The following is a 26620-nucleotide window of genomic DNA, read 5'->3' on the forward strand; positions in this document are numbered from 1 at the left end:
TTGTTTCTTTTTTTAAAATCCCATGGATACTTTTAAAAGAAAGCAAATCTTAAGGCTAGTGGATGAATGCTAGAACCATAACACAAAGTATTCACTGGTGACATTTGATCCCATCTTGCAGTTTTGATTGTTTTAAAATTCCTAAATTAACTGATTTCCATAGTTTGGAAAGTCAAGGGAAATTCTGATCAGGAGACTTTGCAAAGTGCAAGCCCATCTGAGTCAGGCTGGAGGTTCGCTGCATATGTATGCACACCAAAGATGATTTTACCCAGTGTTTTTTTCTGGGGGGAGATGCAGGGGGATGCATATCCCTAAACATTTTGTAAATCTTCGTACTTTTGTTCATTTACTGTATTTATTTTTCTCGATTTGAACTATAAAATGGTGATTTTCTTCAGTCAAAATGAGAGTAAACATTTTTTAGAAGAAAAAAAGCACTGATTTTACCTATAGAAAGTTACACATAGGGTTGGTTCAGCTGTAACTCCAAACTGTGATTTATGCCATCATTTACACTCCAAACCTGCGTTCTAGGTTTACAGGCAAAATGACTGTTTGTGCAGTTTCTTTTTTCTCTGAGAATCCCCTTACCCTATCCAAAATAGTGACCTCCAAGGGCAGGAGGAGCACTATTCCAAAACTCATTTTGTAAACTCAGATGTAATACCATAACACAGCCTGCCCAAAGTGCGGTTTGCAAACCAGCTTCAAAATTTGATTTCGGATCCTAGTTTGGTGGGTACTTGCAAACTATGGTTTGTCAGATGGTGTTTGTTTAAACCACGGTTTGGTGTTGCAAGCGAACCAATTTATGGAGAAACAGTTGTGGATGCCAAGTGACGGTTTCTCCCCCATTTTCCTTCCCATTTCTCCTCATCTGCAGACTGAGGAGGACAAGAAGAACTTGCTGAGGCTCCAAGATCTGGTGGACAAGTTGCAGCTGAAGGTCAAAGCCTACAAGAGACAGGCAGAGGAAGCTGTGAGTTGCAAGCTTCTCTCCACAGTTATCGGCCAGCCTTGTCAAAAACAATGGCTGCATAATAGCCACTAGGTCAAATTACAGCACCTTCCACAGCGCCTACTCCTTGGCAAATCAAGAAAAGCTTTGCCAAACCTGAGCTGCCAGGATGCTTAGATTGAACTAAGGTTGCCTGATGCTTTGCAAGATACAGTTTGCTAGACTGTATAAGCAGCCGGCCTTATGGTGCGTGAGCTCCTTGCAGGATAAAACTTCCCTGAACCTGAGCAACTAGTGTTTGAAGTCTTCTGAACAAACTTTGCAAGATCTTAGCTGGCTTTTCATGATCAAGTTCTACAGGTCAGGTTGGGTGGAAGGTGATGAAATGATGCAGGTTGCGGTATTTCGGCGGAGGTAAACGACGCACACGGTTAATCTGGAAACCCTTGGCTGAAATCTCAGACAGTCTGGTGAATTACCGTATTTTTCGCTCCATAAGACACACTTTTTTCCCTCCTAAAAAGTAAGGGGAAATGTGTGTGTGTCTTACGGAGCGAATGCAGGCGGGAGGCACTGCTCAGCGCTCCCTTTTAAGAGCCGTGCGGAGCGTGTGTGCGGTTCTTGGGGGCTTTTCCGCAAGGTGGGAGAAGGAACTGACAGGCTGCCCTCTGTCCCTTCCCACACCTCCCGGAAAAGCCAGCAAGAGCCGCTCCCAGGCTCTGCTCAGCGCTCCCTTGTGAGGGCTCCCTTTCGTCTCATCCCGCTTTGCTGGGAAGCCAGCAGAAGAAGAGGCGCTGCGCAGCTATCGCTCTTGCTCTGCTGGCTTCTCAGCAAAGCGGGAGGAGGGACGGAAGGGTTTAAAGCAAGAAAAGCAAGAGCCGCTTACATGCTCTGCGCAGAATTTTTTTTTTCTTGCTTTCCCCCCTCTAAAAACTAGGTGCGTCTTATAGAGCGAAAAATACAGTAACCACGTGCTTTTTCCCCAGTTCCGTCTCTCTTACAAGTGGATCAGTAAATACCTTCCGTTCTCCTCCCCAATGCTTGCAGTGGGTCACACAGGTCTGATGAACACCACCCACTGTGGTGTCCTTAAGAACATAAGGAGATCCTGCTGGATCCTACTGGATCCGCAACTGGCACTCAGAAGCATTACTGCCTATGACTTTATTGCCCTCCCCTCCTTGAATTTGCCTAATCCTCTTTCAAACCCATCAAAGCAGGGGGCCATCACTGCCTACCCTTTATCCTTTGCCAGGCAAAATTTCATAAACTTCTATGTCAGCTCTTCCCAGTGTGCTTTCTCCAAGGTGTGGCCCGAGGGCCGCATGTGGCCCTCGAAGCCTTTTTTGGCACAGCTGACACCCAGCCCTCATGCTGCCTTCCCAAAACCACTGCAACCTTCGCTCATCGAGAAGTCTGGATCATTTTGCCTGCCCTTTTCTGAGCTTTCCCACCTTCTCTTCCCCTCTACCCCCCCCCGCCCCACCCACAGGAGGAGCAGGCCAACAGCAACCTGGCCAAATTCCGGAAGGTTCAGCACGAGTTGGATGAGGCCGAGGAGCGGGCGGACATCGCCGAGTCCCAAGTCAACAAGCTGAAGGCCAAGACCCGCGATGTGGGTGGGAAGGTGAGTGTCGTGGCCAGCTGAGGGGGGCAGGTGGGCTCTGGGGAGAGACCCCCAACTTGCCCTTTGTCCTGTTCACACATTACATTCAGCCAGGCCGCAATCTGTGTACGCAAACAACTGAGTTGTGCACGTGACGTGCAATGCATGTACAGTCTGTGTACACAAATTATTACCATTTCGTTATTAATTGCCTTATACCCTGCCTTGTAGCTAAAGGTGGTCTATGCAGCTCTTCTCCCCAGTGTGGGAGAGCCAGTGTGGTGTAGTGGTTAAGAGCGGTGAACTCGTAATCTGGGGAACCGGGTTCGCGTCTCCACTCTTCCACTTGCAGCTGCTGGGTGACTTTGGCTAGTCACACTTCTTTGAAGTCTCTCAGCCCCACTCACCTCACAGAGTGTTTGTTGTGGGGGAGGAAGGGAAAGGAGAATGTTAGCCGCTTTGAGACTCCCTAGGTTAGTGATAAAGCGGGATATCAAATCCAAACTCCTCCTCCTCCTCTTCTTCTTCTTCTTCTTCTTCTTCTTCTTCTTCCCCCTCATTTAATCTCGAACAACAGCCCTGTGAGGTAGGTTAGGCTGAGGGGCAGAGACTGACCCAAAGTCACCCAGTGAGATTCATGGCCAAGCGGGGATTTCAAACCCTCATCTTCCAGGGGTTAGTCTGATGCTCTAACCTCCACCGCTCACTGCGCTGCACAAATCAACGAGTGTATGCCCTTTCACACAAACACTTGTGCATGTGTTGAGGCAGCTTGTCCCTGGGTTCAGCATATTGTGTGAACAAGCCTTTGGCGTCTCCTTTCCATTCCAGTGAATCAGGCTGCGTTTTTTCACTTATGTGCCACCCCCTGCACATTCACCCCTATCCCTCCCTCCCAAAATTCACAAAGGTAAAGTAACTTTTACTCAGAGTAGATCCACTGAAATTAATAGTCATGGTAATTCATTTCAACGGGTCTTCTCCGAGTCAAAAATGTTAACATTTTGGAGAGCTGTTCCAAAATGTTGGGAGGTAGTTTTTGGTATGTTGGTGACGGCATTGGCATGAGCCAATAGACCCCCCTGCTTAAAGCTAGCTTTTCTCCAGTACAACGAAAAGTTCCAGAATTGTTTAGGAGGTTTTTCCCTAGGGCATGAATACATATGCACGTTTTCATGGCAGCAAAGGTGATTTCAGAGCACATCTCCTACCCTTTTAAATGTTGCATCCTGCTTCAGTCTCCCTTGTTTTATTTCTGTGCTCATCATACTCTCCTCCTTTTAATTTCCCCCCCTTCATCCTTTCCTTCTATGCTTCTCTCTTCCAGAAACTTCATGATGAAGAGTGAGGAGGTTTTCAGGTTCTCGGTTGAACCGAAAGGCTTTATCTCCAGCCCCTTTCACTGAATAAGATGTAGCATTAATATAATCCAATTAATAAAGTTGAACAGCAAATTTAATCCTGACATTGCCGTCCTCATCATGTGCTGCTCAGCTGAACAGAGAGAATAGGGTTGCTGCGCTGTGCCACTGACAGCCTGGCAACAGGCAGAAATTAAACATGAATAGATTTTTAACATCACCTGTTGAATGCCTGCCTGCCATGGAGATATTGAAAAAGCACAAGAATCTTCCCGGGGGGGAAAAAGAGGACAACTCTTAACACAAAGCTGCCTCTCTCTCTCTCTCTCTCTGCTTCTTATGTTGCTGTTGAAAGAAGACTTTCATTATTCTATTAATGTGGAAATTGGTTTTCCAAACAACTGTGATAGCTTGAAGTTTTCTCAATAGCTTTCTCTGGCTCGTACTGGTGTCAGTTGTTCCCTCTTGTGGTCAAACTGAACATTGACAGGAGACGTCCCTGCCAGGATTTCCCCCTTCCTCCCACGCTCAGAAGTTAGAGCAGGGGTCAGCAAACTTTTTCAGCAGGGGGCTGGTCCACCGCCCCTCAGACCTTGTGGGGGGCCGGACTATATTTTGAAAAAAAATATGAACGAATTCCTATGCCCCACAAATAACCCAGAGATGCATTTTAAATAAAAGCACACATTCTATTCATGTAAAAACACGCTGATTCCTGGACCGTCTGCATGCCGGACTGAGAAGGCGATTGGGCCGGATCCGGCCCCCAGGCGTTAGTTTGCCTACCCATGAGTTAGAGTGTGAACATTATGTGGGGCCTCTTATAGGCAATGGTTTCCAACTTAATACAGTGGTACCTCGGGTTACAGACGCTTCAGGTTACAGACTGCTAACCCAGAAATAGTACCTCAGGTTAAGAACTTTGCTTCAGGATGAGAACAGAAATCGCACAGTGGCGGTGGCACAGCAGCAGTGGGAGGCCCCATTAGCTAAAGTGGTGTCTCAGGTTAAGAACAGTTTCAGGTTAAGTACAGACCTCTGGAACGTAACCCGAGATACCATTGTACATGGACCTGTCCACCTTTTCATCCTGCCTTAGCATTATCTCATTTCATCTCTACCAAGAGACTATCCCCTCCGCAACGCTCTGCTTCTGTTTTTCCTAGCCATCACCCTCCTTCCACACCTCTTTCTCAGCTCACACTTTTGGCACACTCCCTCAGATTCGCACATCTCTGCGCCTCCCTGTGTGCCACCCGCAAATCCAGGCACTTGCGAGCAGAGACAAAAGCCCAAGATTTTTTGTGCACCCCCACTCGTGGGACGTGCTCCTTGCACAGTCGTAAGAGCTTCCGAAGAGTCCTGCCGCAGGATCGGGCCTGCGACCCACCCAGCCCAAAATCCTGTTATTACAGCAACGACCAGAAGCCCACAAACGGGACCTGAGCACCGCGGTCGTACATTCATGCGCTCACACTCACGCATGTGCATCCCCCACTCGTGCGTCTGTGGGCACATAAGAGGCCAGCGTACCATATTAAAAGCACCTTTTAATTTCGTCTCCTCATTAAGTTAAATACAAAAGGGAAGAAGGGGGGGGGACACCCAGGAGCTCAGCCACCCAGGATCCACGTTCCAGTTTGATGGGGGGTGGGATTCAGCAAAGGTGCACCAAGAGGGTCTGTTGTGGGGTGGGCCTTTGCTCCCACAGAAGCAGTGAGCAGCAGCCCACTGGCCCCTGGGGAAGAAGGTAGAAGCATTGTCTTCAGAGCGAGGAAGAAGGGGTCAAGGAAGCTGCAGAAAGGCTGTGGGGCAGGGGAGCGAGGGATGTAGGGCAGCAGCAGCAGCTGTGTGTTGATCGCAGGGACCCTCAGCCCAGATCTGGGTCTACAAGAGAGAAAGAGCGTTCACAAGGTCAGTTGCATCTCTGGGTCAGAGGAGAGTCAACCGTGCCGTGAGGACAGCAAGTTGTACATTGTTTTCTTCGTCATCTGTGGGTCTGCCTTTCCTCTCTGTCCCTCCCTCGGCCAAAGCTCAATGCTGCTAGCCCAACTCAGAGTAAACCCAGTGAAGGAAGGGCGAAGCATCTGGGGGCTTTTTAAGTTCTGAGAAAAGGAGAGAAGGAGGCAACACGGTGGAAGTTGCTCTTGCTGCTCTGGCTTCTGGGATAGCTGCGCAGCCTGCATTCGCTCCATAAGACGCACACACGTTTCCCTTTACATTTTAGGAGGGAAAAAGTGAGTCATAGAGCAAAAAATACGGTACATGCTGAATCCGGCAGGACTGACCTGAGCCTTAAAAGCACATAGAGCAATCACTCTTCCAACTTCCTCCTTCAACTCTTATGTAATCCTAGGGGGCAGCGAGGAAGGGCTCAGGGGAGTCGTGGGCACCAGGAGAAGAATTCAAGAGCACCGCTGCGCCCACGAGCACACTGTTGGAGACCCCTGACATGCTGCCTCTCAGTTGATCCACCCACTCCATTTCCCTCCCACTCCCCTGTTTCCGCTGTGTCAAGCTTTAGACTGTAGGCTCAGTGGGGCAGGGACCTGCCCTCTTAAATTCGGTATAAAATGCCAGGCACGCTGAGGATCATTCCGTTCACCGCTGCAGGGAGGCCCCCGTTTTCTGCCCCAGACTTCATCCATGCCACCATTGCACCCACCCCTTGGCAGCACCCTCTCCCTGGCGCCACTCACCCTGGTCCGCCCCCATTTCTGCCCTATATGTTTTGTAGGCGTCGAAACAGAAGACGGCAATGAGAATCAGGCTGAAGACCTGCGAAGGGACCAAGAATTGTGAGTGAATGGCAGGAGGTAGGAGGGGAGCGAAGGATAACAGATTGGGGGAACGTGGAATTTTGGGGGGGGGTGTGGTACCCCCCAAGCACCCCACATTTGGAAGGACATCTTAGGTCGAGCCAGGGCTCTGACAGAACCCACACAGTCCTCCTTGCAGTGGGTTGGCTGTCTATATGCCACACCCCTTGGGGAGGGGCTCCGATAAGGGGCGTGGCCATAAAAGGGGAGTTTGTAGAGAGGGTTGATAACTCACAAAGGCAGACACGGCAGATCCCTCGTGGCTGGCAGCAATGACGGCAAAGGCCACTACCGTGAAGACTATTGCGGCGCTGATGCAGCGAAGGAAATCCTGTGGCGGGAAGAGAGAGGAGGGTCATCGAGGGCTGAGCTGCGGGCAGGAAGACCAGTTGAAACCAGCAGAAACTACAGTGGTACCTCAGGTTACATACGCTTCAGGCTACATACACTTCAGGTTACAGACTCCACTAACCCAGAAATAGTGCTTCAGATTAAGAACTTTGCTTCAGGATGAGAACAGAAATCGTGCTCCAGCAGCACAGCGGCAGCAGGAGGCCCCATTAGCTAAAGTGGTGCTTCAGGTTAAGAACAGTTTCAGGTTAAGAACGGAGCTCCGGAACAAATTAAGTACTTAACCTGAGGTACTTAACCTGTACCAGAAAGTGTGCAAATGGCAAAATCCAATCCAGGAAGGCAGACAAAGCTACAGTCCTGCCGCAGCACGAGAAGGAAATCTGGCACAGAGGAAGGCATGTCAATGCGCTTCGGTGTTGCTCAGTCGACTCCAATGCCTCTTTCGGCAAAACATTGGCTGCGGGGAGCACGACCGAGCGCTGCAAAGGAGATTATGGGGAAAGCATGGCTACCCACCAGGCAGGGCCAGTTGACACGAGTCAGGCGCTCATAGTAGTGCGTCGCCCGCAGTCCCAAGAACGCCAGTGTCACGAGCACTTCCAGGAGGGCTGCACCCATGTAGGCGGAAATGGAAGCTGTGAGCAGCAGAAAGACCAGGAAGGAGAGGCCCTGGAGGAAGGGGGCAAGCGGGAGGCAAAAGGACAAGTGTGACGTGCATTCCCAAGTAGGGTTCACTTTCATATATATAAAATATAATCCTACTCTTTTGAGATGGACTCACACGCACACACACACACACTCCTTCTCAGCAATTCATGATCCCAGATGGCATTATTCGTAGCCTGATTTCATCTTCACACACACAAAAATCCCACACCCTTGCTCTGGATTTATGATCTCTCCTCTTAGCTCTGCGCTCAGCGTTGCAGATTTGGAACTTTTCCTTTGGGAAAAAAAAACCAGCAGAAACTACAGTGGTACCTCGGATTACATACACTTCAGGTTACAGACTCCGCTAACCCAGAAATAGTACCTCGGGTTAAGAACTTTGCTTCAGGATAAGAACAGAAATCGTGCGTCAGTAGCGGTGCAGCGGCAGTGGGAGGCCCCATTAGCTAAAGTGGTGCTTCAGGTTAAGAACAGCTTCAGGTTAAGAACGGACCTTCAGAACAGATTAAATACTTAACCCGAGGTACCACTGTACTCCCACCACTTCCATCCTTCTAAAATACCTTTCAGGTGAACCGCCCCCCCCTGCTTTGAGTGACAGCTCCCCCATGCAGATTTCTGGAGAACTCAAAAGCGGACCCCACTGCCATGGTCTCCACTCCATTGGAGGTTTTTAAGCAGAGGTTGTGTGGGTCTCTGTCAGGGATGTTTTAGCTGAGATCCCTGTACTGCAAGGGGGCTGGGCTAGATGCAGTTCTGTGATTCTACATTTTGGCTGCTCTCCCCTCACCCCAAAAAAATTTGGTTTCCGCCCCGCAAAATATTTGAATTGAAATTTAATACCTGTAACAGCAAACAAATTTCAGAAAAAAGAAAAGAAAGAGAAAAAGAAAAAATGTTTTGGGGTTTTTTGAAAAAAGAAAAGTTGTCGTAATTGTCAGTAAAAAGTATTGGAACTAGCTATGTGATTTACTGAGCTGATAATAAAAGATACCAAGAGGGAATGGGAGTGTGGTCCATAATTAGAAAGGGGTCCATGATCAAAATCAAAGCAATTCAATTTTTTAAAGAGGATTTAAAAAAAGAAACTTTGAATGTATGGGATCCAGACACTTGCACAGACCTGTGCTTTCGTTTTTGGGATTATATAGATCAATATATATATAATAATGATAATAATGTGTATATGATTTATACACAAAGATAATCAGCCTGTGCTCAGGGCCAGTGGAAAATCAGTGGTTTTGTTCAAAGCAAAAACATGTCCCCCTCTCATTTCTTCATCCACCCCACGGCACAGACTTTTGGAATAAAATCTCCCAGAAGCCCTTTCCCCCCACAGTCCCTGCCTTAAAACCACTGTCTTCCCAACTCCAGCTCTGGGCTATGCATTTTGGATAAAGAAGTGGACCCCCACCCACCCAAGCCTCCATCAAAGAGGAGAAACCCCTCCCAAAGAATGGAGGGGGAGCAAAAAAAGGCATTCACAGGATTCACAGGAATTAGCAGGGAGGGAATGAAAATTAAGCCAGCCAAATGGAAGGATTGAAAGACAAACAGAGGAAAAAGAAAAAGGTCTGCGAAGGAGGAATTAAGAAAAGCAGAGGTTTCCGCACTGCAAGGGGTTGCACTAGACGAGACTCTTCTAACTCTCCAATTCTTTAGTTTTATGGAAAAAAAGAGGAACGATTGGGGAAAGCGGAGAAGAAGAAAAGGGTAAAGTTCTAAAAAGGAGGGGATGAATCAAATGAATGAATTAATGAAGAAAGGCAGAAGGAAAGCAAGGAGAGAGGGGCCACCCGGATAGGGCCCCACTCAAAACGAGCCCCACTCAAAACGAGCCGGACCTTACCCCACCCCCCACAAATAACACCCCCCCCCAGCAGGATTGGCTAGCTGGCAGACCCACTTCTGAATTAGCTAAGTGAAACCTGATCCCTGAACAGTTGAGAGAGGGGCTTCCCCAGAAGACCATTTTAAATCCAGACTCCGGAGTTTAAAAAATATTAGTTCATGGCACTTAAGAGACTTAAGAGGATGGAGAGAAAGTGTTGGGTGAAAAGAGACGGGGGGAGAAGCGGGGGGGGGGCAGGGAAGGAGGAGGAGGAGGAGGAGGGTGCGGTGGGTGGGGGTCTTCCGTTACCAGCTCTGCCTCCATCACCACCCCCTTGGGGGAGCGCAGGAAGTCCTTGTCGAGGGAGAAGCCCCGCAGCCCCCCAGGTCCCTCTTGGGGCTCGCCCATCCTGCTGGCTGCCTCTGGCCGGAGGGAGGGCGCTGCTGGGGGAAGAGGGTCGAGGCTGGGGGGGGGAGAGACCCAAGGAAAAAAAGAGGGGGGGGGGAGAGATGAAAGACGGAGCCTGTTTCTGTCCACCTGGCACCCAGCCGGATTTCCACGCCGGGGAGGCGGGGAGGAAGCCCGAAGAAAGGGGGCTGGAGGGAGAAGAGGAGGAAAAATGAAATGAAGGGAGAAGGATGGAGAGGAACGAAAGGGTCCGCCCCGTCCAGGCTCCAGAAGGGAGACTCTGCCTTCTGGCCCCCGGGGGCCTCTCCGGCCCCCAGGACCACGAGGGGTGGCCGTGGCGCGGGTGGCGGGTCTCTGGGCCCACCTGCCCACTCAGCCCCCCACCCCATGGCCGGACAAGGAGGGGGATTGTCTCTCGAGGGCCAGGAACGGGCTGCCCCGGGGAGAACAAGGGCCGCATTGTCTGGGGGGACGGGAGGCCGGAGGGCAGAAGTGAATGGACCGCATTCTCTCCGCAAGAGCGTGGGAGGAAAAGAAAGAAGTGTGGGGCGCGGGGGGGGGGCATGGACGGGCCCGGGGGGCTGCAGTGACGAGAAAAGGCCGCCAGGGGGCGGTAGAGAGCAGGGGAGGCGCCTCGGGCACTGGGGAAAGGGACTTGCGCTTTTCCGCCACTAGGGGTCGCTGGGCGAAGAGGGCAGGGCGCGTCCCGCTGTCCTGGAAAGGTTTCCTTGCGAGTTGCGAAAAACCAATGATGTCTTTAACGTTCTCTGATTCAGAAAGACAGGCGCAGTGGATCGGGAGCAAGGGCACAAAGGGGGCAGGAGGGATCAAGAAGAATCACAGAACTGTTGGAAGTCCCCCCCCCCACTCTAATCCAGCTGTCCAATCCGGGATTCGAACCTGCAACCCTGGTACTGTCAGCACTATGCTCTAACTAACTAGGTCATCCAGGCAAATGTAAGTGTTGGGAGCTATGGACTCAAAACGGTTGAAAACCACTGCCTTACTGTTTTCTTTTTCCAGGATTCCCTTGGCTCTGATGTGTCATGGAGGCGTTCCTGGGTGGAGCAGGTGGGGCAAAGCCCCCTTCACCCCCCACTTGCCAGAGGTTTTTCTCCTGTCTCCCAGGGACACCCGTGTCACTTTGTTTCGGAAGGAAATCCCATCCGGCTTTCCATGGCTACTGCAGGAGATTTGCATCTCACTCCTCGGTTTAGACGGGCAGGAAAATACCTGCGATAATACGCTGGGTAACCATGGCAAAGTAAACAGAGTGGGAATCCCAAGAACGGGAATGCTATGGATGTGAATTATGGGGCGCTGGGCGATAGTGAGCGATCCTTTTCCCTGGCCCCAAGCAGCCTCTGATTCCACCTTCCAAAATCTCAATCCTGGAAAGTTCCATCCGAGAATATGTACAGTAACCAACACAGGCATGGCCTCTTTGAGCATGTGCAGAGTGCCACCACCCCTATCACTGTGTAGCTACAACTCACACACAAAGGAACGAAGTCCCAGGAAGGTTCCCACACATTTTCTTGCCTGGAAAATGTTGGCACTAATATGGGGGAGTTTGGTGTCTGTAATATCCAGCTTATCATCTCTCTCATTGAAGCCAGATAAGCCACACAGGGGGGTAGCATCGCCCAATGGTTAGAGAGCGGGATACCATCTCCCGCCGCCCTTTCTGGACTTCTGAGCCTGGATCTTGTGTGCAGCAGGAGGAAATGCAACAGGTGATGTGTTCTCTTTCCTGTGTACCGTCTTGCATCACCTGTGATATTTCTGTCTGTTTGACAGCTGCTCCCTGCACCAGATTCTTGGCCCAAACGAAGCTGAGTGACATTGAAACGTGGCAAATTCACGGCATAAGCTGGTTCTCTGTGCTCTTGGGTGGCAAGTATGATGACATCACACGGCAGGCACCGTGACATCATGGTTGCAGGTAGCAGGGTGGCTCCTTTAAGCCTTAAGTATATTCTCAAAGGAAAAGTGGTGTAACAGCTGCATTTGGGAATCATGCAAAAAATCTAAGGCGGGGGGCAGTCTGCACACTTTGCAGAGAGATGAAAGCGGAGGGAGAGGAAAAGATATTCCTTGGGATAAGTCTGGGATTCTCAAGACAAGGGAGAGTCAGCAGCAGAGGGGTGGGGGCCATGGATGTATCAGCTGCAGGGAATCACAGAATTGTAGAAGGGCTGAGTTGGAAGGGACCCAGTGGATCGTCTAGCCCAGGGGTCCTCAAACTACGGGCTGCGGGCTGCATCCAGCCCGCAAGGGTCCTGAACCCGGCCCCCTAACACAGCCTTTCTCAACCTGTGGGTCCCCAGATGTTGTTGAACTACAACTCCCATCACCCCCAGCTAGCAAGGCCAGAGCTCAGGAATGATGGGAGTTGTAGTCCAACAACATCTGGGGACCCACAAGTTGAGAACCATAGCTAACGGGTCTACGCGCATTTCCATCCTCCCTCCCCACACTGTGTGAAGGAGAGGAGAAGAGGGAGAAGGAAAGGAAAGGAAGAAGCTGGTCAGCGACGTTACGGGCGCCATCGCGAGGAGCCCTTCTCTGCCATTCGGAGAAGGAAGAGAGGCAGCGGCGAGGCCTGAGATCAAAACGCGCACCCACACTCACCCGCCCGTTCTTTCGCCTCAGAGGAGCACTTGGCTGGGCTTGTGGTGGCCGCACTCCCGGGGTGAGGGAGACTGGGGTCCGCCTAGCCTAGCCTGTGCTGGGAGGGACGGCTTTTACTTTTACCTCAGTCGAGGCTACAGTCTCATTTCTCTTTCTTTTTTTCTCTCTCTCTCTCTGCAGCGGTTTATTAGTATTTTGCAAAGTAGCAAACCAGACGACTGAATATCGCAAGAAATCAAACAAGGTTGTACTCAAGCATAGACAGTTTTCTCCTCATTGACATTGTGAGGTATTTCCCCCTTATTCATGAAGCTGAGAAAGACTGGAACTCTTTGGTAATCTTGCACCACTTGCTACAACTAGCAGTGACAAATATGGAACCGGATATTGACCATCTCATTAGCCAAAAGCAGACCCATACTTCCCATTGAAATTGAAATTGAAGTTTATGTTGATTCAAACCGTTCTCCGTTTTAAATATTGTATTGTTTTTCCTGTTTTTTTGCACACCGCAAATAAAATATGTGCAATGTGCATAGGAATTCGTTCATATTTTTTTCAAACTATAGTCCGGCCCCCAACAGTGTCGGAGGCTCAGTGAACTGGCCCCCTGATTAAAAAGTTTGAGGACCCCTGATCTAGCCCAACCACCCGCAAAGGGAGGGGGAGTCCTGTTTTCTCTGGATTAAAAAGGCAAGACACATTCTGCTGTCTTTGGAATGTTTTATTGAAAAATTTAAAATAAAAAAAGGCAAGATGGTTAAGTTTCTTTGAGACAGCAGATAAGAGACAGCGGATTTTTCTGCAAGCGTACAAATAGTTGAGAAATGATCCTGACCAATAAATGTGGGCATTGCTAGCTATAGGGATGAGCAGAGGGTCACACACACAAGCCAGGATAGGGGATGGCAAGGCTAATCAGGGGATATTCTTCTGTAACAAGTTGCTCCTGCAACAATTCATGTGTGAACATTTCCCCCTTTGCAATTTTGTTTGCCTCTCGCTAACTTCATTCTCTAATGTCACTTAGAGTTGCCAGCTTTTTCTGTGGACCCTGCTCCTATGTCTTTAGAAGTATCTGGCCAGATGTAGCGATATTTAGTGGGTGGCCAACTTTTTTTTCTGGCGAATGCTCCTCTACGTCTAACAGAAAATTCGCAGCTAAGCACACGTTAGAAGGCAGAGGAGCGTTTGCAGGCGAAAAAGTTGACTCCCGACTTTTGGCAGAGTGGGCAAACTGCAGTAAGAGAGAGAGAAGGATTTACTTAATCCGGGTTTATCTGCAATAGAATCCAATATCCCCCAATTGTTATATCTGAGTGTGTTAGAACAAGCCCTTTCGCTTTCTCCCTGCATGGTCTACACTACAAAGCCCGACCATCTCTAGGCTATGCTGTCCTGACAGCCCCCCAAAGGGCCCAGAGGGGGCTGGGATTCTGCAACAGCACAAGGAATGCCATCCCCGATCCCTGTTCCTTATTGATGCTGTTCCAGCTAGTCCTCAGCGACCTTTGGGGGAAGCCAAAGATTTGATTCCGAGTTCAACCAGTCAGTTGAGGGTGCTTTTCCTTTTCACTGCAATTAATTCTGAAGTTAGAAATGAGCAAAGAGACAGCGAGGTTCTGGTGTACCCAGGTCCTGTGGGTGGACAGGCGGGTGGCAGCCTGTGAGGGAAATGAACTCTGCACATGTTCAGAGGCTCCCTCCCTCTGAATCCCATCCACGGTTTTGCTCTTCCCGCTTCGAAGCCTCACTGTCTGGCCACACAGGTGCAGGCCACGGGCAAAGGATATTTCCGCCGTTCAAGGTAGAAGGACTTGTTGACATTCGCACAAGGCTTCCGATAGTAGACGGTCGTGTTGGCAAAGATCGGGACGGACACCCCGTTTCCCTCCTTATGGACGAAGCTCTTTTGGGTGGCATTTTCCACAGGGTGCCTCAAGGAGACGCAGGAATCTTGGCAGATACACTGGGCTTTCCAGAGGAGTCGAGGGTAGCGGGAGTCCTGGATATCTTCCCTGGGGGAGGCAAGAGAAAGGACAAGTCTCTCTTTGAGGCATTATGACTGGATGGTGGCCTGATGGGGGAATGCACTGGGAAGCTGGTTGCGGAGCAAAGGGGGAAATAAAATAAAATAGTGTGGGATGAGGAGCTTTGGGGGACTAATGCTGGGTTGGATTAGCCTTCCCCAACCCGGTGCCCTCCAGATATCTTGGAAAGGAACTCCAGTCACCTCTGACCCACGTCTGACTGGAAGGGACCCTGAGGAGCAACCAGTCCCTGCTAGGCAGGAATATGCAGCTGTCCCATTCGGGGATCAAAGCTGCAACCTCGGCCCCCTCAGCACCCTGCTCTAACCAGCTGAGCTCTCTGGGAAATCCATAGGGCATTGTTGGTGGTGCCTGGCAGGGCCAAAGGGATGCCTCTTTTATTTCCAGTCGGTGGTGCAGCAATAAAAGTGCGAGCACATTTGGAAAGCTAAGCAGGGTCCAGTATGGTTTCAGATTGGATGGGAGACCACACTTGGAGATTCCTGCATTGCAGGGAAGGGGTGGACTAGAGGACCCTGGGGGTCCCTTCCGACTCTACAATTCTATGAAAATGGGGCGGATGAGGGGGCAAAGGAATAAAAGGTACAATTCTTCTCTCTTACACATATCGCCAAGGAGAACTGGAGGCCCTGTTCTTTACACCAGGAATCGAGCGGCAGTCGTCAGAGGAAGGCACGGACCGGGAGGAACGGGCAGAATGGGTGGACTGGGCGGACTGGGAGGAATGGGCAGTGAGTTTCTTCACGACTTCATTGAGTGTCGTCTCTTCACAACAGTTTGAGGAGGACATGCATTGGAAGGCCTGGCTGGCCACAAACGTCGAGAGCAGGAAGCACATCGCAGCCTAGAAGAAGGAAGGAAGGAAGGAAGGAAGGAAGGAAGGAAGGAAGGAAGGAAGGAAGGAAGGAAGGGCAAGAGAGGGCAGGGTCACAACTGGTCATGGTGGAACAGCCCAGACGGGACTGCTCCAAATATTATTTTGCCTTACAGAGAAATCTAGCAGCCCATTTCCCACTCCCTTTTCCACACAACCATCCTAAGTTGGAGTATTCTATTCCCAGAATAACGTGGGCAGGGATCTCTCTAAAAACCAGCCTGCAAAATTGGCAGAATCAAGTGGTAGAGTCTTTCCTGGACTGTGTCATTTCAACCTGCTGACAGGGGTGCTGTACATTTTTGCAAAATAAAATAATTTTAAATGCTTACTATATATATGTTCCTATATCTATGATTATATCCATGCTCTAATGATAAGTATATTATATAGTAAATTATATATTTTATATATAACAATGCAATATATCTATACAGATATTGATACACACGTAAAATTTAAGCTGTGTTTTATGTGCATTTCCCCCCACAAACACACCACTTGGAGCTCTTTGATGAAGCTGCTTGTCAATCTTTCTAAAAAAATGCCTAAGCAAAATTGGAATCCTCCCCATGAGAGGGATGGAAGGAAGAAGACAACAGACGCAACTTTCACATCAAAATCTAGCATACCAGGAACAAGGCTGGCTTAGTCCCATTTCCCTGACATGCTACTTTTTTTACATTTCAAGTGCTCACCCCTTAGTGGGGGGGGGGAATTCAGACTCACAGCCACCCCCACTTGGAAATCTCATGTGCCAAAGTCAGGCCAATGCTTGCCCTTCGGACAAAGTGGCCTTTGCTCTCCCCCCTCTTTTTCTGGCTCACCTCACTGAGCCAGGGAGCAAAGTGGGGCAGCCCCACACAGTCGCTAGACCGAGTGAACTGAGAGTGGAAATTCATTCCCGTCTCCAAAATACAGGAATCAACATGGCTGCTGTGTCCCTAGTCCCACCTCATGCCTACCAAGTTTCCAGATGGACAGAAGTTAAACAGATGAGGAGTCAATGAATAATATAGAGCACAACTAAGGGTCAATAATCAGATTCCATTTAGATCGGGTGGGGGGAGACCCAGTTTGTGCGGCTAGACTACAACACCCATCATCCCTGACCCCTGGTCCTGCTTCCTAGGGATTCTGGGAGTTGTGCGCACCTGGCTGATCAGCTGAATCAATTCTTCAGTCGTTTTGAGGTGGGAACTGGAACCACCATCACTACAGCATTGGCTACCAGCACATCATCAGAAACTATTACTGATAAACAACCACTTTTATTACAGACCTCCGACGTACACCGTGCTTTTCGGAGCATTAATATTAGGAAGGCAGCTGGACCGGATGGAATTATGGGACGAGTTATTAGGGACTGTGCTGCAGAATTAGCTGGTGTATTTACGGACATTTTTAATCTATCCCTGTTGCAGGGTTCTGTCCCTACCTGCCTGAAGACATCGATTATAGTGCCAGTCCCTAAACAGTCAGTGGTGGTATCTCTCAATGACTACAGACCAATAGCCCTAACATCTGTCGTTATGAAATGCTTTGAGAGATTGGTGCTAGATTATATTAAGGCTGGTCTTCCATCCACTCTAGACCCGTTCCAGTTTGCATACAGAAGAAATAGATCTACTGATGATGCTATTTCCATCGCTGTCCATACTGTACTGAGTCATCTAGAACGACAGGGAACCTACGCAAGGCTGTTGTTTGTGGACTACAGTTCTGCTTTTAATACAATTCTACCAGACAGGTTATTCCTTAAAATGACCAATTTGGGTATACATCAGAAGATCTGTTTGTGGGTAAGGAATTTCCTGACCGATAGGCCGCAGACAGTGAGAATGGGACCTTACTATTCTTCTACTCTAGTATTAAGCACAGGAGCCCCTCAGGGGTGTGTGTTAAGCCCCTTTCTCTATTCCCTGTACACATTTGACTGCACCCCACTGTATAAGTCCAACACAATCATCAAATTTGCGGATGATACAACAGTGGTGGGGCTCATTAGTGAGAATGATGAGGCTGCTTATAAGAAAGAAGTACAGGGGTTAATTCAATGGTGTAAAGAAAATAATCTTATGCTTAACACCAAAAAAACCAAAGAACTCATAATTGATTTTAGGAGAAAGAAAAGTGTATTTTTACCATTGCACATAAATGGCGAGGAGGTGGAGAGGGTTGGTAGTTTTAAATACCTGGGCACTTACATCTCTGAGGACCTCTCATGGACTGCAAATATTAATATGGTTGTGAGGAAGGTGCAGGGGAGGTTGTATTTCCTGAGAATGCTCAGAGGATTGAATCTATCTCAGCACCTACTTCTGTCCTATTATCATAGTACCATTGAGAGTGTCTTAACCTATAGTATATTATCGTGGTATGGGAGCAGCTCTGGAGTGGATAAAAAAGCTTTACAGAGAATAATTAAAATTGCCCAGAATGTTATTGGGCTCCAACTACCAACCCTGGATGAGATCTTCACGTCTCGGGACTTCCGGTCGGCGCCAGCGTTTGATGGCGGTCCTAGCCTCGAGCTCCGAGGCAGGACTGCTCCGTAAGTTCGGGTCTTACCCGCTACGGCAAGCGGGGGACCCCTAAAATCACAGGCGCTGAAGCCTGTGAGCAAGGAGATTCGGTGGGCACCTTTGCGCCCCCCCGGCATCGTGAAAGAGCCTTTTTAAAGGCTCCGGAGCGGCATCGGGGTGAGCGCGGTGCTGAGGATCGCTACCCAGCTTACGGAGTGAAGCCGCGTCGCCATTAACGGAGAGCGCCGATTCCTTTCTGAAACTAAAGATTGGCAACAACAATACCCGTGAGTAAGAACGCAAAATTAAAAACGGGACTTAAAAATCTAGAAGATTTGGCTGAAAACGGGAAGGCAAAAATTAAGGAAGTCAGCCTCCCGGATCTGCATGATTAACGGAGCAATGAAAGACTGAGCTGTGTTTAAACGGACTTTCCTTTTAACTCTTATTAAACCAGACATCGAAAGGATCTCCCCCCTGTAGTGCAGGAGAAGGGGGGGAGGAAACAGAATTAATTTAACCTGCAAAAGAAAGGGATAAGGAATAAAAAACCTCTGCTGCTGACACTTCTGGTCAGGCTGCCGGAGCAGCGATCGCCTGAAAAAGGAACTGTCAAGTGAGCTGTCAAAAGACAGTGGTTACAAAATAAGACTTATTTGAAACATATTAACGGGACTTTGGTGGATTACAATTTTAACAGTAAAGTGCTACAAATTAAAGACTCTTAGTGGGACTTTTGCCTTTGGACTTTCTGTTTCTTTGTTGTGGGTGCCTTTGGATGGTTACAATTGCCTCCTCTAGAGGGCTTCAGTTGTATTACGGTGTATCCAGCGGGATTTTCCACTTGCAACTTTCCTGTGTGAATGACCTTGAGTTATGAGCAACCCGCCAGAAGAAATTTCAACAAGAAGTAAAACAAAGCAGGCTCAAAAACAAGCTCAAAAAAGAGGTTCTTTATCAGGAGCAGCAGCTGCACAAGAAAAAATAACAGCAGCATCAATGGAGTCAATGACACAGGCTCTGCTCAAAATAAATCAGTCATTAGAAGTACTCACCAAGCAATCTGCAGAACTTACTAAACAGTCTACAGAGAACTCTAAGAAACTGACGGAGCTGACAACAAGACTAGACCTGAACACAACAACAATCTCATCTAATACAGATTCTATAAACCGTTTGGTTCAAGAGTCTACGGAAACAAGGAGAATAGCTGAGAGTGCTAGGTCTACTGCCGAAGAAACCAAAGGAAAGTTTGCGCCTATTGCAAAAAAAGTACATGAACATGATACAGCATTAGCCCTACTAGAACTGGAAAGGAAAAGCAAGAACCTGAAATTAAGACTGGTTCCAGAAGAGGAAGAGGACAAGCTTGGGGAATTCCTCACAGATAAATTTCAAGATTTTTGGAATGATGAGTTAGATGGAGAAGAAGATGAATTTGTGATAACCTCAGCCTTTCGGATTGGCAGGAAGCAAGGGAAGAAGCCAAGAGACTGTTTAATTACCTTGGGATCAAAGGAACAAAGAGACAAAATACTGAACCTACATTTCCAGAAGGCCTTGGTCATTAAAAATTCTCAGATCCAGATTTTCAAGGATATTCCTAAATACTTTTTGGAGGTTAGATCTCAATTTAAAGAATTAGTTGATCTACTTAAACAGAATAATATCCCATTCAGGTGGGAATTTCCACAAGGGTTGTCCTTTAACTTTAAAGGGAAGAAAATTAAAATAAAAACAAACCAGGATAAAGAACTCTTTTTGGAAAGAAATCAAGAGGATCTTCAGAAAGGAACTGTTAGTGAGGGGGAAGTACCGGACATTTCAAATCTATCATTTGGACTGAACCGAGCACCGACCGAGGAGGAACAACAACTTGGTGCAGTCGGTGGAAGAGCTACCCAGTAACAAAAATGTCTCTGCAACTCTTCAGCTGGAATTGTAATGGTTTGAACCACCCTCGAAAAAGGGGTCAAGTATTCCATCTATTAAAGAAGGAACATCTAGATGTAATCTGTCTACAAGAAACTCACATTGCCAGGACACATAGAAAACTTTTAACAAATAAGAGATTAGGACAAGAATTTATTTCATCAGATAGAGTTAAGAAAAGAGGAGTTGTGATCTATGTCAAGGAAAAATTTGAACCAAAACTGATCTTTAAGGATGACCAAGGAAGATACCTGGCAGTGGAAATTCAAATTCATGGAGAAAAGATTTTGATTGTTGGAGTATATGCACCAAATGAGGGGAAGGCTGAATTCTTCAAGAAGTTGCATGAGACTTTAATGGACTTTTTGGACTTTAAAATTATAATGATGGGTGATATGAATGGAGTTGTCTCCACAAACATGGACAAGGCCCAAAGACAAATAATATCTAATGATGGAAGACTACCAAAGACATTCTTTGAACTGACTGACACTATGGACCTGATTGACATTTGGAGAACTAGGAACCCTCTGGAAAGGGAGGGGACCTTCTTCTCTGAAGCAAAAATGACATGGACTAGAATTGATCAAATATGGACTTCTAGTAATCTGGCATCAAAAGTTAAAAAAGTAGAAATCTGCCCAAAGACCTGTTCTGACCACAATGCTGTCAAGATGGAAATGAAACTGACAACAGCTGGAACCTTTAGATGGAGAATGAATGACACTCTCTTTGGAGATGAAGAAATTTGTAAAAAGGCTCAAAAGACACTTAAAGACTACTTCGAGATTAACCTGAGATCAGACACTGAAAAAAGAGTTATTTGGGATGCAAGTAAAGCCGTGATGCGTGGCTTCCTAATACAACAGAATTCAATAAAGAGGAAAAAACAGAATGAGAAGAAAGAGAAAATTTGGAATCTAATAAAAGAAGGGGAGAAGAAATTGAGATCTAAGCCTAAATCTCAAGAGATACTAAGAGAAATAAAATTCTATCAAACACAATACATGGAATTGATGAATCAGGAAATAGAATGGAAAATTAAACAAATGAGACAAAAGACTTTTGAGTCCGCAGATAAATGTGGGAAGCTACTGTCTTGGCAATTGAAAAAGAGGCAAAAATTGAATACAGTGACATCACTCGAAGTAGATGGGAAGTCTATTAATAAACCAAATGAGATAAGTAATTGTTTTCAAAGTTTCTTCAAGAAATTATACAGACAAGGGCCAAAAAACGAACAGGAGATAGAAGAATTTATTGGAAAATACGGCCTACCAAAAATCTCTGAAAATAATAGAAGGAGTTTAAATGAGAAAATTACAGATCAAGAAATAGAGAGCGCCATTCAGGATATGCAGCTGGGAAAATCACCAGGACCAGATGGACTAACTGCGAGATACTATAAAGCACTGAAGGATTGGTTAATACAACCATTGAAAGAAGTTTGCAATCAAATTTTGGAAGGGAAAAAGGCTCCCGAATCGTGGAAGGAAGCATTCATCTCACTTATACCGAAGACAGAAACTGAGAAACATCAAGTTAAGAATTACCGCCCTATATCACTCTTGAATGTGGATTATAAAATTTTTGCAGACATTTTAGCAAAAAGATTCAAAAAAGTTTTGTTAGAGGAGATTCACAGGGACCAAACTGGCTTTCTACCAGGCAGGCAATTGTCAGACAATGTGAGGAATATTATAGACATTTTAGAACTTCTGGAAACTGACATAAATAGAAAAGCTGTTTTGATTTTTGTGGATGCAGAGAAAGCCTTTGACAATATTTGTTGGAGCTTTATGAAGAGGAATCTCCAAGGGATGGGGGTAGGCAAAAACTTTGAAAATGGTATAAGTGCAATTTACTCTGAGCAAAAGGCCAAACTAATTGTAAATGGTATGGTTATGGACGAAATTCCAATAGAGAAAGGGACACGACAGGGATGCCCAATTTCCCCTCTATTGTTTATATCGGTACTGGAGGTTTTCCTAAATATGATTAGAAGAGACCAGCTGGTTAAAGGTATACAGGTCGGAACTAAACATTATAAGTTAAGAGCATTTGCAGATGATCTAGTCTTGACATTACAACAGCCAGAAACCAGTACAAAAAGAGTTTTGGAACTTATTGAAATATTTGGTCAGGTAGCAGGTTTTAAATTAAATAAACATAAGACAAAGGTGTTGGAAAAAAATCTCACGGTGGGGGAAAAAGATAGTTTTCAAAGAGAAACTGGTTTGGAAATTACTAAAAAGGTAAAATATCTGGGGGTGAATTTAACATCTAAGAATGTGAACCTATTTAAAGACAATTATGAGAAATGCTGGGCCGAAGTGAAGAAAGATTTCGATATATGGTCAAGATTGAGACTTTCCTTGTTAGGCCGAATTGCTGTTATCAAGATGAATGTATTGCCGAGATTGTTATTTCTGTTCCAGACATTGCAAATTTTAGATAAGATGGACTGTTTCAAGAAGTGGCAGAAAGATATATCTAAATTTGTCTGGCAGGGCAAAAAACCCAGAATAAAATTTAAGATTTTGACTGATGCAAAGGATAGAGGGGGCTTTGCCCTGCCGGACTTAAAACTTTATTATGAAGCAGCGGCTTTTTGCTGGCTGAAACCATGGCTACTTCTTGAGAATACAGACATTCTGGACCTGGAAGGTTATGATAATAGTTTTGGTTGGCATGCATATTTATGGTATGACAAGGTAAAGGTACATAGAAATTTTAAAAACCATATTGTTAGGAAAGCATTGTATAATGTATGGAATCGATATAAAGATTTGCTTGAAAGTAAAACCCCCAGGTGGTTGTCACCAATGGAAGCTAAGGCGGTAAAAAGACTGAACATGGATACAGAGTGGCCAAAATATTGTGAAATTATAGAATATGATGGTGAAAAGTTGAAACTACAGAGTTTTGAGAAATTGAAACCTAAAGTTCGAGATTGGTTACATTATTTCCAGATCAATGAAACTTTTAAGCAGGACAGAAAACTAGGATTTCAGAAGGAGAGGTCAAAGTTAGAAACAGAATTGCTAGAACCCAATACCAAGAATTTGTCTAGAATGTATAATCTGCTGCTAAAATGGAATACACAGGATGAAACGGTTAAATCAGCTATGATTAAGTGGGCACAGGATATTGGTCATGATATTATGTTTGCTGACTGGGAGCAGTTATGGACCACAGGTATTAAATTTACGGCATGCAGTGCCCTGAAAGAGAACATAATGAAAATGATCTATAGGTGGTACATGACTCCAGTCAAGCTTGCAAAGATATATCATTTGCCCAATAACAATTGTTGGAAGTGCAATGAATGTGAAGGAACTTTTTATCACCTTTGGTGGACCTGCCCAAAGATTAAGGCCTACTGGGAAATGATCTATAATGAAATTAAGAAAATCCTTAAGTGGACATTTGTAAAGAAACCGGAGGCTTTTCTCCTGGGCATGGTCGGCCAATTGGTACCAAAGAAAGATAGGACCTTTTTTATGTATGCAACAACAGCAGCAAGAATCCTTTTGGCGAAGTATTGGAAGACTAAAGAATTACCTACTCTGGAAGAATGGCAGACCAAGGTGACTGAATTTATGGGATTGGCAGAGATGACCGGCAGAATTCGTGACCAGAAGAAAGAGACAGTGGAGGAGGACTGGAAAAAATTTAAAATCTATCTTAAAAATTGTTGTAAAATTTCGGAATGTTAAGATGTCAAGGGATTGGATACAAAGAATTACAGCTATAAATTGAAATTTATAAAATAGAATTTTTTTAAAGAGAATTAAATATAAAAATGGGATGAAGAATTGCTAAAAATTTTTAAAATTTGGATGCAGGGAAGGGGAGGTTTGGGGAAGTCGTGTTATGTTTATTTGTTTTTTGTTTATGTTGTAAAATCAATAAAAATTATTTTAAAAAAAAAAATGAGATCTTCACGTCTCGCAGCTTGAAGAAGTCACACAATATCCTGAGAGATCCCACCCATCCTGCTCACAACCTCTTTGAACTGTTGCCTTCGGGCAGAAGATACAGGACAATGAAAACACGAACCACACGCCTTCTGAATAGTTTCTATCCAAGAGCTCTGATTGCACTAAATAATGATCTCAGGGCCAGTTGTAACAAATAGCAAGCAGTGAGTAGTAAGGAATGAGATAGGTTTTAGGTTATGCTATGCTTCTAATAGGTTGTGTTATATTCTGGATTATGTATGTTTTAATAGATTATGTCTGAATAGGATGAGAGTGTTGGAGATACGTGCAAATGTGTATGTGAATCCGGTCTTGGGTGTTTGATTTTCGTTGTTGTGTATACTGTGTATATACGGACAATGACAATAAATTTATCTAATCTAATCTAATCAACAACAGTGGAGACCCAAGTTTGAGAAACGCTAGACTGGGAGTCATCGCAGAAAGGAAACTTGAGAAAGGTGGGCAAGATGATAAATCAAGGGGTTGCCCTCCAGGTATATTTACAGCTACCACTCTCACCAGTCCCAGCCAGCTTGGCCCAAATGAGGAATGATGGGGAGGAGGCGTTAAAAATAATTCCCCGCACTCCACAAGATGTCTGAAGGCCACGGTCTGACGTGGCTTTGACAGGGGGATCGGGCGAAGCCGTGGCGGAGGAGGGAAGGCCTTTGGACAGCTCTCAGCCATAAGGACAAAAATGGAACCGCCAGGGCCAGCAACACTCTACCTCTGAATAGCAGTTACTGGCAAGGAAGAGCGGGAGGGGGCTGGGCCTCCAAGTGCCTCAGAAAGATCACCTGGTTGCCCCGTCTCAGAAGCCGAACGGATCTCCACTTGGATCCCAGAAGACCCTACTTAGGTTCTTTTGAGAGAGGGTTGAAGGTTTTGAGGATGGGGGCTATTCATCTGTTATTATGCTTGGAAGTCAACAGCACAATTCATAGCCCCCCAAACATCTCTGGGAACTAGCAGCAGAACCCAAAGGGCCTCCCTGTGGACCCTGCCTCAGCCTTCCCCCTGCCCCTTCCCTCCGTGTAAGGAGCAGGATTGGTGCACTTACCAGCTGAGTCTTCTCCATGTCAGATCTCCGGGAGCAGGGCCTCGTGTCTGCGGACGGCTCAGGGAACTGCTGTCACTCTGAGCCCCAGGATCCCTATTTTATCGCCGGCAAGATTCCATTCATTTATTCCATGCAAATTTTGGAATAATAAAAAAAGAACTGAGCACCTATTTCCTGAACGTATAATCAATGTCTCTTTTGTGTACCTTATGCTGGATGGGTAATAGAAGGTGCCCCCCAGGATCAAGGGGGCATCAAGCCCAGTGCGATATTAGCACCTGAGAAAATTGAATTTGCCTTCCTTCCTTCCTTCCTTCCTTCCTTCCTTCCTTCCTTCCTTCCTTCCTAGATGGGGTTAACTTTTCAATAGGAGGACTTTCCCACCTATTCATAACTTGCTTTGACTTTTTACAGATTAAATCTTCTGGTCCAGACATTTGACCCACAAGCACCCAAGAGTTTGTGCCATGAACTCAATAAGGATGGAGAAATTCTCGCTTGGAGCATCCTCTCTAGGACGAACGCACCTTGCAATTTCTCTGAGAAGACCTCTTGGATCCGGATCGATTGCCCAGCGTCCGTCTGTTGTGCTCAGGTCCTGTTTGCCTGCTTCCCTCTGGGGCCACTGATTGGCCAGTGTGAGAACAGGATGATGGAGCAGGCAGGCCCTCGGCCTCATCCAGACGGACTCGTCTTATTGAACTCTGAATCCAGAGTCTTTCCCCTGAGAGCGGACACTACTCAAGAAAACCCAAGATGAGTCATGAGAGTGTGAGTTCTTCCCTGTCGGCTCCTCCCTGCTAAATAGAATTCAGAGAAGATAGACTGCCCCTGACCATGGAGGTTCTCTCTGGTGCTCCACAGCTTGCTGCAAGGCTGTCCCTCAAAGGGCTCTTCCACCAGCACTGAGCAATGGGGGCTGAGAACGTTTAATGCCCCCTCTCTTCTTGGAAGTGCATGGAGTCATGGACTGGGGAATAGCTTCATGGTGTCAAGAGCGAGCCAGCAGTTGATCACAATGTGCTTGTTCAAGTTCACTCTTCATTAGCAAAAGTATGTTCTGCAGAGGGGTGTCAGGCCTCGTGAGCACAGTGACGCCTCTCTGGCCGGTCTTGCCTCCAGGAAGCAGCGCTGAGACTGAGGGTTCCACCCTCCCCACAGCTGCCCCTCCTCTCCAGGGTTACCCCCAAGCAATCAGAGACTGAAGCCAACCTCTTCTCCGCCCTTTTCATGCCTCTACTGGCTCCAGGAGACCAGGTGGAGGGGAGCTTGTTGCAGGAGGCGGAAGAGACACCCAGGACTCTGCTCCAGTCTGACCCCTCTCTGCCTCTTGGCCTCCCTCCTCTCCTGCTTCAGTTTCTGCCAGAATCTCCCCACTCGCTAAACCTTCTTGCCTCTTCCGTCCCTGACACCTCTCCCCCCCCCCCCAGTCTTCTCCCTCCAACTACTGATCCTCAGGTTCTGAGCCATCTTCCCTTGGGGGTCCCCCAGCTGGTTGCTCCCACCATTCCTCCCACCAGTCCCTGACAATGGGGCTGGCCCCCCA

At 47.0% G+C, this 26620-nt stretch overlaps 3 protein-coding genes and 1 long non-coding RNA gene across 5 annotated transcripts in view; 2 read left to right on the plus strand and 2 right to left on the minus strand.

The window, feature by feature from the left end:
• Nucleotides 1-4026, plus strand: part of LOC309326830 (myosin-6) — a 52098-nt gene extending 48072 nt beyond the window's left edge. The window contains exons 37-39 of the mRNA XM_081835866.1: nucleotides 887-982; nucleotides 2454-2588; nucleotides 3895-4026. Coding sequence (XP_081691992.1) covers nucleotides 887-982; nucleotides 2454-2588; nucleotides 3895-3915 — 252 coding nt within the window. The 3' untranslated portion in view covers nucleotides 3916-4026. The remainder of the gene's footprint in view (nucleotides 1-886; nucleotides 983-2453; nucleotides 2589-3894) is intronic.
• A 1434-nt stretch (nucleotides 4027-5460) lies between these two features.
• CMTM5 (CKLF like MARVEL transmembrane domain containing 5) lies at nucleotides 5461-10494 on the minus strand. 2 transcript variants are annotated; one of them, XM_081835857.1, is made up of 5 exons: nucleotides 9914-10494; nucleotides 7618-7770; nucleotides 6983-7078; nucleotides 6628-6706; nucleotides 5461-5815 (listed from the first exon to the last, which is right to left on the minus strand). In XM_081835857.1, the coding sequence occupies exons 1-5, from the start codon at nucleotides 10010-10012 to the stop codon at nucleotides 5799-5801; spliced, it is 444 nt and encodes a 147-aa protein (XP_081691983.1). In that variant the 5' UTR covers nucleotides 10013-10494; the 3' UTR covers nucleotides 5461-5798. The 2 variants fall into 2 exon arrangements, with proteins under 2 accessions (XP_081691983.1, XP_081691984.1); XM_081835858.1 differs by lacking the exon at nucleotides 9914-10494 and adding an exon at nucleotides 8301-8515 and having other exon boundaries at nucleotides 7618-8070.
• Nucleotides 6666-13074, plus strand: LOC309326852. Its single transcript, XR_014150391.1, has 3 exons — nucleotides 6666-6726; nucleotides 11813-11957; nucleotides 12827-13074. It is a non-coding gene; the product is annotated as an uncharacterized lncRNA (long non-coding RNA).
• Nucleotides 13075-13507: 433 nt separating this feature from the next.
• On the minus strand, nucleotides 13508-25474 carry LOC309326815 (interleukin-25-like). Its single transcript, XM_081835845.1, has 3 exons — nucleotides 25075-25474; nucleotides 15300-15541; nucleotides 13508-14664 (listed from the first exon to the last, which is right to left on the minus strand). Exons 1-3 carry the CDS (start codon nucleotides 25090-25092, stop codon nucleotides 14397-14399), a joined length of 528 nt encoding a protein of 175 aa, XP_081691971.1. The 5' UTR covers nucleotides 25093-25474; the 3' UTR covers nucleotides 13508-14396.
• Between the last annotated feature and the right edge of the window lie 1146 nt (nucleotides 25475-26620).

This window comes from Podarcis erhardii, assembly GCF_964252035.2.
Source record: "Podarcis erhardii genome assembly, chromosome: 13".
NCBI lineage: Eukaryota > Metazoa > Chordata > Lepidosauria > Squamata > Lacertidae > Podarcis > Podarcis erhardii.

Bases quoted from the DNA above. Each gene is read 5' to 3' on its own strand.
- LOC309326815 (XM_081835845.1), bottom strand. The intron at 14,665-15,299 runs GTAAGAGAGAAG...TGCCTCCCCCAG, and splicing joins AGTTCTCCTTGGCGATATGT to GGAAGATATCCAGGACTCCC.
- CMTM5 (XM_081835857.1), bottom strand. From the start codon at position 10,012: ATGGGCGAGCCCCAAGAGGGACCTGGGGGGCTGCGGGGCTTCTCCCTC. The intron at 7,079-7,617 runs GTGGGTAGCCAT...TTCCCGCCACAG, and splicing joins GTGTCAACTGGCCCTGCCTG to GATTTCCTTCGCTGCATCAG. The intron at 6,707-6,982 runs GTGAGTTATCAA...GTCCCTTCGCAG, and splicing joins GATCTGCCGTGTCTGCCTTT to GTCTTCAGCCTGATTCTCAT.